General features: G+C 38.0%; 1 protein-coding gene across 13 annotated transcripts in view; it reads left to right on the top strand.

Annotated features, from left to right (window-relative positions):
* frya (furry homolog a (Drosophila)) overlaps positions 1–13,886 on the top strand; it is a 56,379-nt gene that overhangs the window by 19,507 nt on the left and 22,986 nt on the right. For 11 of the 13 annotated variants that reach the window (XM_028045603.1, XM_028045600.1, XM_028045601.1 and 8 more), the window contains exons 2-20: positions 3,349–3,548; positions 4,995–5,048; positions 5,855–5,994; positions 6,097–6,187; positions 6,292–6,371; positions 6,885–6,965; positions 7,565–7,733; positions 7,904–7,996; positions 9,063–9,161; positions 9,739–9,840; positions 10,020–10,123; positions 10,512–10,620; positions 10,718–10,804; positions 11,076–11,247; positions 11,542–11,674; positions 11,789–11,896; positions 12,223–12,478; positions 12,638–12,820; positions 12,917–13,003. In XM_028045603.1, coding sequence (XP_027901404.1) covers positions 3,349–3,548; positions 4,995–5,048; positions 5,855–5,994; positions 6,097–6,187; positions 6,292–6,371; positions 6,885–6,965; positions 7,565–7,733; positions 7,904–7,996; positions 9,063–9,161; positions 9,739–9,840; positions 10,020–10,123; positions 10,512–10,620; positions 10,718–10,804; positions 11,076–11,247; positions 11,542–11,674; positions 11,789–11,896; positions 12,223–12,478; positions 12,638–12,820; positions 12,917–13,003 — 2,348 coding nt within the window. Of the gene's footprint in view, positions 1–1,333; positions 1,619–3,348; positions 3,549–4,994; positions 5,049–5,854; positions 5,995–6,096; positions 6,188–6,291; positions 6,372–6,884; positions 6,966–7,564; positions 7,734–7,903; positions 7,997–9,062; positions 9,162–9,738; positions 9,841–10,019; positions 10,124–10,511; positions 10,621–10,717; positions 10,805–11,075; positions 11,248–11,541; positions 11,675–11,788; positions 11,897–12,222; positions 12,479–12,637; positions 12,821–12,916; positions 13,004–13,886 lie in introns of those variants that run through there. The other 2 variants (XM_028045605.1, XM_028045604.1) reach the window with 2 other exon arrangements.

Below are 13,886 nucleotides of genomic sequence, written 5' to 3'. Positions count from 1 at the left end.
GTATGTATCCTTGTATATGCTACATATGGACGACCATTATAACCACTTTTACCAATAAAGGGGGGTTATTTATGGAAAGTGAGGACATTTTCCTTCTCTCCTTTTTTCAATTGGAATGGTCTCTACTAGTTAGGTTTAGAGGTATGGTATAAAAGAGGTATGGTATAAAAAAGTTTTTTTAAGGTTACAGTTAGGAATGGTTAGAGTTAGGGAAAATGTCTGGATTAGGCATAAATGTAGTTCCTAAAATTAATGTGGGCAACAAAAAGTCCTCCAATAGATAGAAGTACAAAATATGTGTCTGTGTATATATGTGTGTATCTTAGCATTTGACTCACATTTGAATCATCACTTCTCCAACAAACACCATGTTCTGCGAACCCACTATCTATCTGTCTATCTATAAGATATACATGATATACATATCCCTGAGTTAAATATTAGTATTGTTGTTTCTAAATGAGTATGAACTTGTTTTCTTTGCATTATTTGAGATCTGAAATCACTGCATGCTTTCTTTAGTTTGACCATTTCTCATTTTCTGCAAATAAATACAACATTTTTGCTTTGAATTTTGGAGACATGTTGTCAGTAGTTCATAGAATAGAAGAACAATGTTCATTTTACTCAAACATATACCTATAAAAAGTAAAGTCAGAGAAATTCATAATTTTACGTGGTCTCTTAATTTTTTCCAGAGCTGTTTGTATATACTTGTTAGCTTGTTTGCATTGTTCTCTGAGGATCACCACCATGCTCAGGGTGTTTCCAGACCAAGGATGATGTAATGTATGCTGTGGCCGAGCTCCTTGTTTGTAGAGTCACATGTCACGTCTGAGACTTTGTACAGAAAAAGGCTTGAAATTCCCACTGATTGCTTTCTTTATATCTGATCTCAAATTAACTTCATTGGCTTGGAAAATTATTAAAATGTTTTGCTGATATTATTCTGCTGAACATGATTTGATCTGTTATGAATTCAAAGTGCTGGGCAGAGACTCTCCATTCCTGTAACCTAGAATCATTTCCTTTATGACTAAGTTAAAAAAAAAACATCATCATCATCATAAATTTAAAGGGATTGGTGATGAATCAGTGCCTGATGAAGAATGGTGTTTACACTGTCCTCCTCTGTGCCTCTTGCTTTACAATCACAGATGTGGAGGAAAGGGGAGGACTGCTTTGTAAGTATAGTGTTTATGCCTGGACAAATATAGCCACACAGCTATGCCACCATAGCATGTTGGACCTCATTTCTGTGCAGCTAAAAATTCCCGCCTGACATTCACTCTTGGAAGGCACTGACTGGTCACAAGGCTTGAGAAAGCCAACTCAGAGGGAGCTCAGAGAGAGAGGGAGACAGATCTACACTGCGTGGTTTCCCATTCCAAACACTTCTCCCTCTTTTTCAAACACACCCGCTATTGCAAATTGCGCACCATGGAAACTATACCCAGGAGACCACAGCCAGCTGTCACACAAGACATGAAAGTTGGATTCTGCTAGCGTTTGTCATGACTCAGGACAGTCCTAGATACCATGTCGTCATTCACCACAACGGACAGAATGGCGGTTTGCTGGAGTAAGGCCAGCGTGATCAGCTTCATCAAAGGTCTGGGTAGGTCCTGAGTTTTTCATGAATGAGCAAAGCATGTTCTGAAAGCTGTAAAAAGTTGCCACACATATTGGGCATTCCTTGGAAGGCTTCGACTGTTTCATGTCCTGAAAAGACCTGCTGAAAACATGTGGTGGAACTAAAATTACTCTTTAGCTAGTTGTTTGCAGATTAGTCAGAACTCTAGAGTCTTATTAGGTGCTAGAAATAGGATTACCGGCCTTTTCTCTGACTTTCCGTTGTTTACAATGGGTGACGTGTGAAATTTAGACTCCCCTTTCACTATGGTGTGCACTTTCTTCCAGCTAAAAAAGATTCATGTGATAAAACAAATTTGTACTAAGGGGCCTCAAATAATTTGGCCAAATTCTGCACTGTGGTTTTTCAAAAGCTTTGACCTGCCAATAGCAATTTTAGCTGATTATGATTTCTTAAGAACTATAATGTAATCCCACCATTTTTGTTGTGAGCTGTGATCAATTATGTATTTATTTCAAAACTAAGAAAAATTATTGTGATGCTTAGCATCTCATAATAGCAACATTAGCATATTAGCTAAAGTTCTCTAAAATCCAAGAAGGCTTTGAGGATTTTTTTATGTCAGAATGTTTCACAGTGGAAACATTAACATTTAAGTGTGAAAAGTAAGTGTGTTAAGGAATCTTCTGAACATTTCATTGTCAGGTCTTAATTAAAATCAACCAGGAACCAGGAATATGCTGTGCAAAAGATATGCTTCACTTCCTCTTTTGTCCAGTCAGTTATTTCATCCACATGTAAACATGTAATTTCCTAAGTTAAATGTCTCAGTTTGAGATGCTGGCACTGATTTCCGGACTATTTTAAGCTGTTTTCTGTCTTGAGGCAGTAGAGTGAAACACAGGGGTAAATCTTTAACTCATGAGGATAACTTAGGGTCGAGGTTTTCTTTGTTTGAGTTTTATCTCTCTTTTACTGTTTTTGGGTAGACTCAGTGAATGCAAGCGAGGATGGATTCGATTATTGTAAAATTTAGAGAACAATTGTGCTGTACTTGAAAAGTAAAAAATAAAAACAGCCCACAGGGAATGTAATTCTTTATTTGAGATAGAAATCCAAATTACATTCAGAGCAAATATAGGTTTTCAATGTTGTCTCATAACATCTCTTTGTCATGAAAACATATTCCTTACCATTAAGGTATTATGGAATTTAGTAAAACTGAGAAAAAGTAGTCATGTTAGTGTGTTGTCTGTTTTCCACATGTTATCTGAGGAAACCTCAGCTGCCTCAGACATTGGAAAGCCCTAGCTGATGGGATTTTATGACCTAAGTCAAGCCACCCCGTTTAAACATTGTCCAAATCACAGCACTGCCTGAAGATGGTCACATGTTCAAGGCTTCCACTTCCTTCTAAGGTCGATGACATCGCTGGTACAAAATGAAAACACCAGCTGCCGACCGTGGTGTTTTAATTTCCATATGGGCCCTGTTCTGTGTAACTGCGGGAATGAAAAAGCAGTCTAAGGGCAAACCGGTGCCCTTTTGACAGTCATGCTGTGGAATGCTCTTCAAGTTGGGGACATTTTGTCCATGTTTGGGAAAATTCTCTCGAGTGCCCTGTTTGCTTATCTACTCTTGTGTATAGACTCGTGGCTAATCATGCCCCCTTCATTTGGGCTTTAGTTAACAATGTCCTTTATAACTAAGTAGTTTCTAAACCCATACGTGTGTGCTTGTGTCCTTTTCCTCAGCTTCACCAGTGGGGAACGGTTACAGTAAACCTCCCATACCTCTAGTCTGTTGTCCTCAGGGAGAGAAAGGTCCACCAGCCATGTTGCCCATCACCATCGACCCAGAGAGCCGGCCTGGCGAGTACGTCCTCAAGAGCCTCTTCGCCAACTTCACCACCGTGTCTGAGCGCAAGATCCGCATTATCATGGCTGAGCCGCTGGTGAGTGAGAATGACGCATGAATGTTTGCTGCTCCTAAGGAGGCCAATTTGACTGTAGCTTCATATCAAATATTTGAATTGATTTGTCAACAAAGGAGGGGAAAAAAATCTGCAAATGAAATAAAGAAAATATACTTTACTGCACAAAGGTCAGAACAAAACCTCTACGGCTGACAACTAGCTGATGTAGATCAGTGCATTTTAATTTTGGCAACACTCTCAAACCTGAAATTTAACCAAACCTCACCAACTGTGACATGGAGTTTAACTTCCATATTCACAATTCTGATGACATGTCTTCCAGAAATAGTTTTTTAAAATTATTTTTAACCAGGCTTATACACTCATGACTCTGTATTCGCTAAGCGTACTGTGGACAAATCATTGCTGAATATGGAGGCTGTTAATCTGTGACCTCAGTCAGCATGGAAGTGTTAAATATGCAGGGAAAGTGTTTAGTTCCGCGTCTGTTTAATGCTCCCTAGAGGAATGTAGAAAGGAGGTTTCCTTTCTACATTCTTCTGACAAGATGAGTAGTTAATATCAGCTCAATGTTACAGGCACACAGTAACTTCCTGCTAATATTATCATTGAAGCCAGTATTTTATCTAAAACCCTGTAACTCTTAGTGGTTTGTAGATGTTTTTAGCTAGAACTTGTGTCTGTAAAAAAGCCAAACACTATCCTTGTACGCAAACAAAAGCAGGATTCTGCAGTGAAAGCTTTTGCTAAAAAACTAAAAGGTTCATCAGAGTTTGAGGCTTAGCAGCTTGACACGGTTGCAAGTGAGAGAGTAGGATATTGCCATCAGCCCACGCAATGTCAGTGTCACACACATCAGGCTTTCTGCCATTTTGGATTAATCAGCAACTAAAGTGCTCTGAACTGCTGTTTGGCTGATGAAACTCTCCTGGGTCAGGTTAGAAAAAGGCGAAGGAGGCAATGATCTGACATAAATTTGTTATAAAAGTATTACTGATTAAACTTTAGCTTTAATAACATAAAGCTACATAATTTTTGAAGTTTAATCAATAATACTTGTCGGATCATGATTTCTTGGTTAAAGTCAAGTTGTCATAACAAAGACATTTTGAATAATGTCAACTTTGTATTAAAAGTGTCATGATTTTACCGAATTACACTTTATGACAACAGTCATAAATATTCATGAAGACTTACTCATGTTCATGACAGGTGTTATGTCATGTTTATGATGGTGTCATGACAGTCTTATTCACAACCCGTCAAATAAAGTGTTACCAGTAAACTTCTGGTTTCACCTGTGTGACTTGCATTGCTACCTGTAACTAGACAGATGAATGAGTTCATAAGTAGTCCCTTGTTGTTTTTTGACCGATTGCCTGAATTTAGGAGCTTAAAACTAAATATTAATTGCTAAGTTTTATAGCTGAGTTGTAAATAAATAAATATTGATTTTCATTTTAGGAAAAGCCATTAACAAAGTCACTACAGCGGGGAGAGGATCCTCAGTTTGACCAAGTAAGTGCAGAGAAATGCTTTTAACTGGCAGGAGTGCTTCTCTTAATATATTAGAGAATTTGGTTATTTTTCACATGTTCACTACAACCTCCAATCACTTGTGTTTAATGCATTTTTGTATGCTCTGTGGCAGATATATTTTTGACACGTCAAATATAAATGTAGCTTAACTGCAGTGAAGTTACATTTTCAACAGTGAACGGGTTGATGGCTGAAAGCTCTGCTTACATCCCAAAAGGTCTTTCAGATTCACTCAGTGTTTACCTTGTGACTTGGCCCCAGCTCAGCACAAGGTGCGTCCTGCAGGTTGTGGTTATGCAGAGAAGGCCTTTTCACAGCCACAGAGGTGTGTTTGTGCTGCTGCGAGAGGCCATTCAGCAGCTCTACAGAGCCTGGATTCTTCTGGAGCCTGGTGCTGAATGAAGGGCTCGCTGTGTTGCCCCAGTCCAACCAGACTCTCCTCCCTTCCTGTGTGCCCAGCCTGTTCCTTCCTTTGCTGGGACCTCCCCCAACATTAAGGGAGGCTGCCCCATGGGCATGGTCCCGTAGAGAACCAGCTTGCCCAATAATCTTATTTCATTCCTTTCATTTAGTCTTAAAATTGCCCTAATTTAGTTTTGCTCCATTTAACTTTCAAGTGCTTGAATCCTAATGAGATGCAAATAAATCTGTGATGTGTGTTGGAGCTTTAGGTGAAATTGCTGCACAAATAAACAAAGGAAGCACTGATTGCTATCTCCTGCTTTGGTATGTTAACTAGCTAAACAGTAATGTGCATTTGCACCATCTATGTCTGGTTCCTCTAGTTGATAAGCGCCATGAGCTCACTGGCTGAGTATAGTCTTCCCTCCATCCTGCGCACTTTGTTTGACTGGTACAAAAGGCAGAACGGACTCGAGGAAGAGCTGCACGAATACCGACCAAGAGTCAACACAAAGTCCAAAAAGTGAGAACATTAAAACAGATTAGCTTAACCATAAATGATTCCATTTGTAAAGAAACATCAGTTTTTCTTTTTCTATGATTATAACATTTTTCTGCCCAACAGTGATGAGCAACAGAGAGATTATCTACTTGAAAGGAGAGATTTGGCCATTGACTTCATCTTCTCTCTTGTACTTATAGAAGTTTTAAAACAGGTGACTTTTGTTCCAACCTTTGTCTCACAACAATTGCTTTTGCCATTTTTTTATTATTATTTTGAAGTCTAAAACTTTCACCCTCATTTTGTTGTTTCAAATAGATGCCGCTCTACCCTGCCCTTGACGGTTTGGTCAATGAAGTCATTAACTTAGCCTTTAAGCACTTTAAATACAAAGAGGGGTAAGATCTAATCACTTCCAATGAGGCTTGATGTTATTTATTTATTCAGGTCTACAATGTTTAGAAATGTCAAATATTTTAAACAATTTTAAATTTTGTCACAAGCTTTCATGTTTTTTCATTGGGATTTTACATTTTTGCTGTAGTAATAAATCTGAATACTCTTACTAAGCAGTGAAAGTTTAGTTTTCAGCTAAAACAAATCTACATTTGGACTTCCAATAAAATTTTAAAACCAAGTCTGGCTTTATTTTTCATTTAAGCCAAATACAGGCCAAATTTACCCCAGATTTATATGAATCATTTAGACATGCCACACTTCCTGGATTTTTTTGTCATTCCACAACTTAGTCATGTTCTACTTTTTGTTGACCTATGGGATAAAATAAAAGACATAAAATGCTGTGGTTGTAACATGAAAAATTACAAGAAAGTTCAATGGGTATAAATACTTTTACAAAGTGATCTTTCTAAATCATTAGTCTTCTTAATGTTGCAATTTGTCCCCAACAGATATCATGGTCCAAACACTGGCAACATGCACACTGTAGCAGACCTCTATGCTGAAGTCATAGGAGTGTTGGCTCAGTCAAAGTAAGCATGATTTTATATATTTAAGTTTCTGCTTGTTGTGTGAGTACTTTCTGAAAAAAAATCTGTTTTATGAGTTTGGCAGACACTTTAAGACAGGTCTTTAACGCCAAACTAGTACTGGAAAATATTGTGCTTATTTGAACTTCTAGGATCATTGCAGCAGGGAGGAAATTCTTAAAGCAGACATATGAGCTGCAGGCCTCCTTTCAAACTATGCTTTGCTTAATTTCTTATGTAGATTTTTTTCAGGAGGGCTTATGTTTGTAGAGTTTTTTTCTGAGGTCTAGAGAGATTGGATTAAAGATTTTACTGTAAACTTGTACTGATTTTGATTAAATATCTTGAGACATGCTATTCACATTTTTACTCAATTTTAGATTGAGATTTTAGAGATAATTCCATCTCTAAGTGTTAGATGAGAAATTTGTCCTGGGCCTCAAATGTATTAACTATATGTTGATAGAAGAAGCATTTTTTCATCTGTGTTGTTCTTGAACCTTGTCACGTTTCATTTTTGTCACAACTGTCAGCTTTACTTTCCTAATAGCAATTCGGGCTTCTTTATATACATATTTATTTAAAAAAATACATATTTTCAGGTTTCCAGCGGTAAAGAAGAAGTTCATGACTGAACTGAAGGAGCTGAGACAGAAAGAGCAAAATCCGTATGTCGTTCAGAGCACCATCAGCCTCATCATGGGGGTCAAGTTCTTCCGAGTGAAGATGTATCCAGTCGAAGACTTTGAAGCTTCTTTTCAGTTCATGCAGGTACAACAGAATTTAGCGTGAAAACTTCAGTGAAAGTTGGCTCTCTTTACTGCTTGCTTGTTGTGTGTTGATATTACATTTTCTAGTCTTTTCATATCTTTAAGGTAATGAATAGCGAAGACTTTTTTCAAAATGTATCATTTTGCAAACTGTTGCACTCTTGTTTGCAGGAGTGCGCCCAGTATTTTCTAGAAGTCAAGGATAAGGACATTAAGCATACTCTGGCTGGTGTTTTTGTTGAGATCCTGGTGCCTGTTGCTGCAGTAAGTTTCTTCATCCTACAAATGATGCAATTATTACTCAATAATGTTCAGCCAAGAACTCAAATATTTGAAAAGCACCAAAAAAATTCTAAAATATTTTTAATACATTTACTCTGTGCCAAATAAACTTAAAATATTATCACATGTGATATTCATAAAATGACTGGATAAATTATAAAAAAACAGACATCTGCTGCTATTTTTAATTATTGAGATAGATTTAAAAAAACTAATATCTGATTAAATCAATGACAGTATGCAGAATATTAAAATATTGCTCCTCTTTTTGATTAATGGAGAGGCCTCCCATCTTTTCACTACATACTTGTTATAAGACTGATATCCAGGGGCGTGCTGTGGTGGCGCAGGGGGTTAGCACGCCCCACGTTTGGAGGCCTTAGTCGACGTCGCGGGTTCGAATTCCGGTCCCGACGACCTTTGCCGCATGTCTTCCCCACTCCCCTCACCTTCCTTCCTGTCTGCCTACTGTCGAAAAAATACGAGCCACTAGCGCCGCAAAAACTCTTCGGAGAAAAAAAAAAAAAAAGACTGATATCCACCTAAATTTTTAGAAGCTAATTATAATAATAAACTATTAAACTATATTGATACTTTCTCTTATTATCTTAAAAAAGTATTGCTTCTCTGTTTTCAGCAGTATTTTTGTCCTCCTCATAATATATATCCACTGTGCTGTTGGCCAGAAAACTATTAATTGGTTCTCTTGAATGTTTCAACAGTGTAATGATCAAAAACATGAGGTCGAACCAAGACAGAAGTGGTTCACTTGACATAAAGTCTTCCTTCTTCCATGGCTTGCATGGTCAACAAGCCAAATCCCTGGTGCTAAATAGCTTGCCATTATCTCTTATTTCTTAGCAAGGCTTTGTTAAACAAATAAAAAAAATATGCTGAATGTAAGATTATACCACTACAGGAACAATTAATTTCCATCTTGTATTGAGTTTGATCATGTTGACATGAGCAATGTTTCTCTAGATTATATTTTCTGGTCCATTTTACGCAGAAATCTCAATGTTTAACCTTAATATTTATCTTGCTCTAGGCTGTGAAGAACGAAGTGAATGTACCCTGCCTGAGGAACTTTGTGGACAGCCTGTACGACACAACTCTGGATCTGTCGTCAAGAAAGAAGCACTCACTGGTTAGTTATGGAGCAGAAACAGACAGCGATTGTTGGTTTTGTTTGTTTTTTGATGTTTCTGGTTTTACCGTGGCAGCCTCTGTTGCATGGTGACAGAGACGCATGCAGCAAAGCTTAAAGGTTGCGTTGTGTGAACTTATTTCAGACTTACAGTTAGTGTCCAAATTACAAATAATTTATAAGAGCAGTCAGATTGTCAAAAGAAGCCTGAAAACAGAGCTCTATGTGCCTTTAAGTGTAAAGCTCCAACCCCATAAAAGGGCTATAAATAAAACTCACAACTTCACACAGAAAGGCAACAAAAGCATCCCCAATAAAACTGGAAATCTACATTCTCTGGAGGCAGCGTTTGCAACAGACACACGTTATGAAGTATCAGTAAATAGCTTAGCAGAAGAAAACCTCATCATGTCTTCGTGAGAAATCAGATTTTAAAATGCAGTTTGGAGAGAGTTTCCTTGATTTGTTTCTGCAATGTTCATAATGCCTGAACATTGCAGAACATCTAAGTAGTTTTACGTTTTATTCGTATTATGAATAAAACGTCACGTGTAAACTTCTGCTTTCATTTTCCCAGGCTTTTTACCCACTGGTGACCTGTCTGCTGTGTGTGAGTCAGAAGCAGTTCTTCCTTAACAGATGGCATGTCTTCCTCAACAACTGCCTTTCAAATCTCAAGGTAACATGTAAACCAGATTGTAGTGCTTTACTAGATGTATTTTTTGGTTAATTTTTTTATGTAATAGCATACTTTAAATGACAGTATGACTGCATGAAGTATTTTTGACTATATGTAAATGTGAAGTACTTTTAGATTTTGTTCAGGTTTTGCAACAACTTTCTCTTTTCATCTTACAGAGTAGAGATCCTAAAATGGCTCGTGTTGCTCTGGAGTCCCTGTATCGCCTGCTGTGGGTTTACATGATCAGAATAAAGTGTGAAAGCAACACAGCAACCCAAGGGTAAATCTATTAACCCTGCTTTATTGCTAGTAGTTTACTGTACAGTAATTTTGTGCCGCAGCACTAAATTAGCATGCCCAGATGATGCCATTTTTTTATTTGTATTTATTGTGTCTTTAAAAAAGTATTCATAACTCAAGAAAGCAACATATTGCAAGTAACTTCTGCATTAACACTTTTATTTGTTAATATTTAAAAAGGAAATCATGCATTCTCTTCTTTCCACTTTATAATGTTTCTGAAGTAGTTCAAGGTACTGAAATACTTTTGGAAGACATAAAATGTAAGGTTAAAATAGGTTTTTTGTGGTTAAAAGGTGCAAAACATATCTTGAAAGTGCATTTTTATAGCCCCATTATTCTAAAACAATGTTTGTGTGTGTTCACAGTCGTCTGAGCACCGTCATAACGACGCTTTTCCCTAAAGGGTCTCGCAGTGTGGTGCCGAGAGACATGCCCCTCAATATATTTGTCAAAATCATTCAGTTTATTGCACAGGTAAATGCAATGTGCTATGATTCTCTCAGTATCTCAGTGTGATTGACACTCAGGTTAGGATCTGTGAAATAATCACATTTCTCCAATTTTCCTGCAGGAAAGATTGGATTTTGCCATGAAGGAAATCATTTTTGACCTTCTCTGTGTTGGAAAACCTGCAAAAGCCTTCAGTCTTAATCCTGAGGTACATCACCTACTTTATCACTGAGACAGTTTCCAATAAAAAATATCTAACAATACCTATGCAAAATGTATCCTATTAAAATATTATTTAAAGTTATACTTTCTTTCTTCTATTTTGAATTTATATTCACGCCTTTAGAAAGTGGATTTATAACGCTAAACATAAAATACATGTAGAAATGGTTGCATTTTTTCCTTTAATTTCTTTCACTAGAATTCTCCAGGACTGATAATGTGTTAAAAAAACAATTAACATCTTCTGTTTTGTTCAGAGAATGAACATTGGTCTGAGAGCGTTCTTGGTCATAGCTGACAAACTGCAGCAGAAGGACGGAGAGCCTCCAATGCCGAATACCAATTGCTCTTTGCCCTCTGGGAACACGCTCCGAGTGAAGAAGACATACCTGAGCAAAACGCTGACCGATGAGGAGGCCAAAGTCATCGGTGAGAGAGACAAACCATGATCAGGAATATTAAAAATGCTTTTATATTCATACCGACAAGAAATGTGCATAGTTTATGTGACATTATGTTTAACAGTGTCAATATATTTGGTTTTTGATTTCTTGTTTTATTGTATCCCCTAGAAGAAAAATATTATACACCTGACATAATAAAATATCTTTCAGCAATTTTTTTTTCAGAGTATGTATTAGTTTGAGATTTTTTTCTTTTAATTCTTAGAGTAGTAGCTTCTTATCAGATTAATTCCTTCTAACATGCCCTCTTCTTCTTCAGGGATGTCCCAGTATTATGTTCATGTGCGGAAAGCGATTGACAGTATCCTAAGACACCTTGATAAGGAGGTGGGACGCTGTATGATGATGACAAATGCTCAGATGTTGAATAAAGAGCCTGAGGACATGATAACGTAAGAAAAACTATTTGTCCACAATCACTAACTTTGCTTTTTTTAGTATCACAGCAATTGATCAGTTTGACAACAAAGCAAAATTAAAGTCAGATTACAAATGTGATTTTTCAGAGGTGAAAGAAAGCCAAAGATAGACTTGTTTAGGACATGTGTTGCTGCCATTCCTCGCATCCTTCCTGATGGGATGTCCAAACCTGAACTTATCGACCTCCTCTCACGGTGAGTCACACATCTCAGAGGAACAGTCTGTGTAGAGAAAATTAATATTTAGCTCATTTTGGCTTTAATAACAGCATTGTCTAATGTTAAATGCACAATTAATATCTGTATGCCCATAGGTGTTTTTTAAACTTGCATGGAGGGAAAAGTTAAAAATTGATATCCCGATGTAATGTAGTCCTGTAGCAGCAGAACATTTTAGTTCTTTTGCAGCAATTAGTGTCAAGACTTGTAAATCTCTGAATTTTCCCCGTGAATTTCTGCATGTCAGACATAAAACTTAAAATTTCTACATGAGAACTTCTGGATTTTGCCTGGTTTGCCAGGTTGACGATCCACATGGATGATGAGCTTCGCCTCATAGCCCAGAACTCCCTGCAAAGTCTGCTGGTGGATTTCTCTGAGTGGCGTGATGATGTTTTGTTTGGATTCACCAACTTCCTGTTGCGTGAGGTTCAAGACACCCACCAAGGGTTGTTAGATACGTCCCTCAGACTACTGCTGCAGCTGCTCACACAGTGGAGAATAACCCTGGCGTCTTCTGGAAAGAGCCATGACCTCGCTAAGCTGCATGCTCTCGAGGTGAGCTGGAGTTTCTACACATATTATGCATTTAGCAAATGGGTTGTCTTCTCTGCCTGAGGCTGATGCTCCAGGATACACCTGCTGCAGATAATTTAAATGTGATTTTTTTTGTTGTTATTAGATATAGAAATTTAACAATTGTTTCAATTTTCACAGCTGCTGAATTCTTGCTCGGGCCATAAGATGCCTGCAGACAGAGCTCCTCACTCCACTGTGCTGCACGCTGTGGAGGGACTGGCACTCGTACTGCTCTGCTCTTGCCAGCTGAGCACCCGCAGACTCGCTATCGCTGTACTCAAAGAGATACGGAGTCTTTACTTGTCAATAGGACAGACGGAGGTAAATCCAAGAGACACCAAAACTATGTAAAAAGTAGTTGAGTTGAATGTTTGATATTGAGACTTTGCATGTTTTTTTATGTTTTGTAAACTGCAGGATGATGAAAAACCAATGATAGAGATCATGGATCAGCTCAGCCCTGTTATCATGGAGAGTTTTATCAACGTAGCTGTCTCTGATGCAGTAAGTTCCTTCTGTGGCCTATTGTATTCGCTTAGATTCTGTTTACCGTCTCATTTTCAGGGGAGTTGTTTGCAAACCAGTAAGCTAGATTAAAAACAAGATAATAGCTAGTAGGAGAGTTCAGTCACATGTAAAGATCGCAGGTTTCTCAGCAAACAAATTACTCCTAAACACACTTAAGTTGGTGACCAAAAAGATATAGTAGTTTGTGTAGTGTATAGCATTTTTTGCTTTTTCTTTATGTTTTCTTAAATAGTGTTATTCTAGATTTTAGTCAAATTTAAGTTTTTGAATAGTGTTCCTATTTTATAAGTTAATTTTGAGTGCACTTTTTTGGTACATTGAAAAGCCAGAGTAACTTCTGTCACTCGCAAAATCAGCACACGATTACAGCTGAAAATTTGTTTGGATGATTTTGAACAGTGACATACATTTTAAAATAATTTTAACCCATATTGTCTTATGCGGGCTGCACAGTGGCGCAGTTGGTAGCACTGTTGCCTTGCAGCGAGAAGGTCCTGGGTTCGATTCCCGGCCGGGGTCTTTCTGCATGGAGTTTGCATGTTCTCCCTGTGCATGCGTGGGTTCTCTCCGGGTACTCCGGCTTCCTCCCACAGTCCAAAAACATGACTGTCAGGTCAATTGGTTTCTCTAAATTCTCCCTAGGTGTGAGTGTGTGTGTGCATGGTTGTTTGTCCTGTATGTCTCTGTGTTGCCCTGCGACAGACTGGCGACCTGTCCGGGGTGTACCCCGCCTCTCGCCCGGAACGTAGCTGGAGATAGGCACCAGCAACCCTCCCGACCCCATTAGGGACAAGGGTGGACAGACAATGGATGGATGGATGGATTGTCTTATGCCTCAAATCCTGAATGCTTTCTTTAT

The sequence above is a fragment of the Xiphophorus couchianus genome, chromosome 18 (assembly GCF_001444195.1).
Source record: "Xiphophorus couchianus chromosome 18, X_couchianus-1.0, whole genome shotgun sequence".
Classification (NCBI taxonomy): Eukaryota; Metazoa; Chordata; class Actinopteri; order Cyprinodontiformes; family Poeciliidae; genus Xiphophorus; species Xiphophorus couchianus.
The sequence above is the reverse complement of the archived record's forward strand: the minus strand, read 5'-3'. Positions and strand labels throughout refer to the sequence as shown.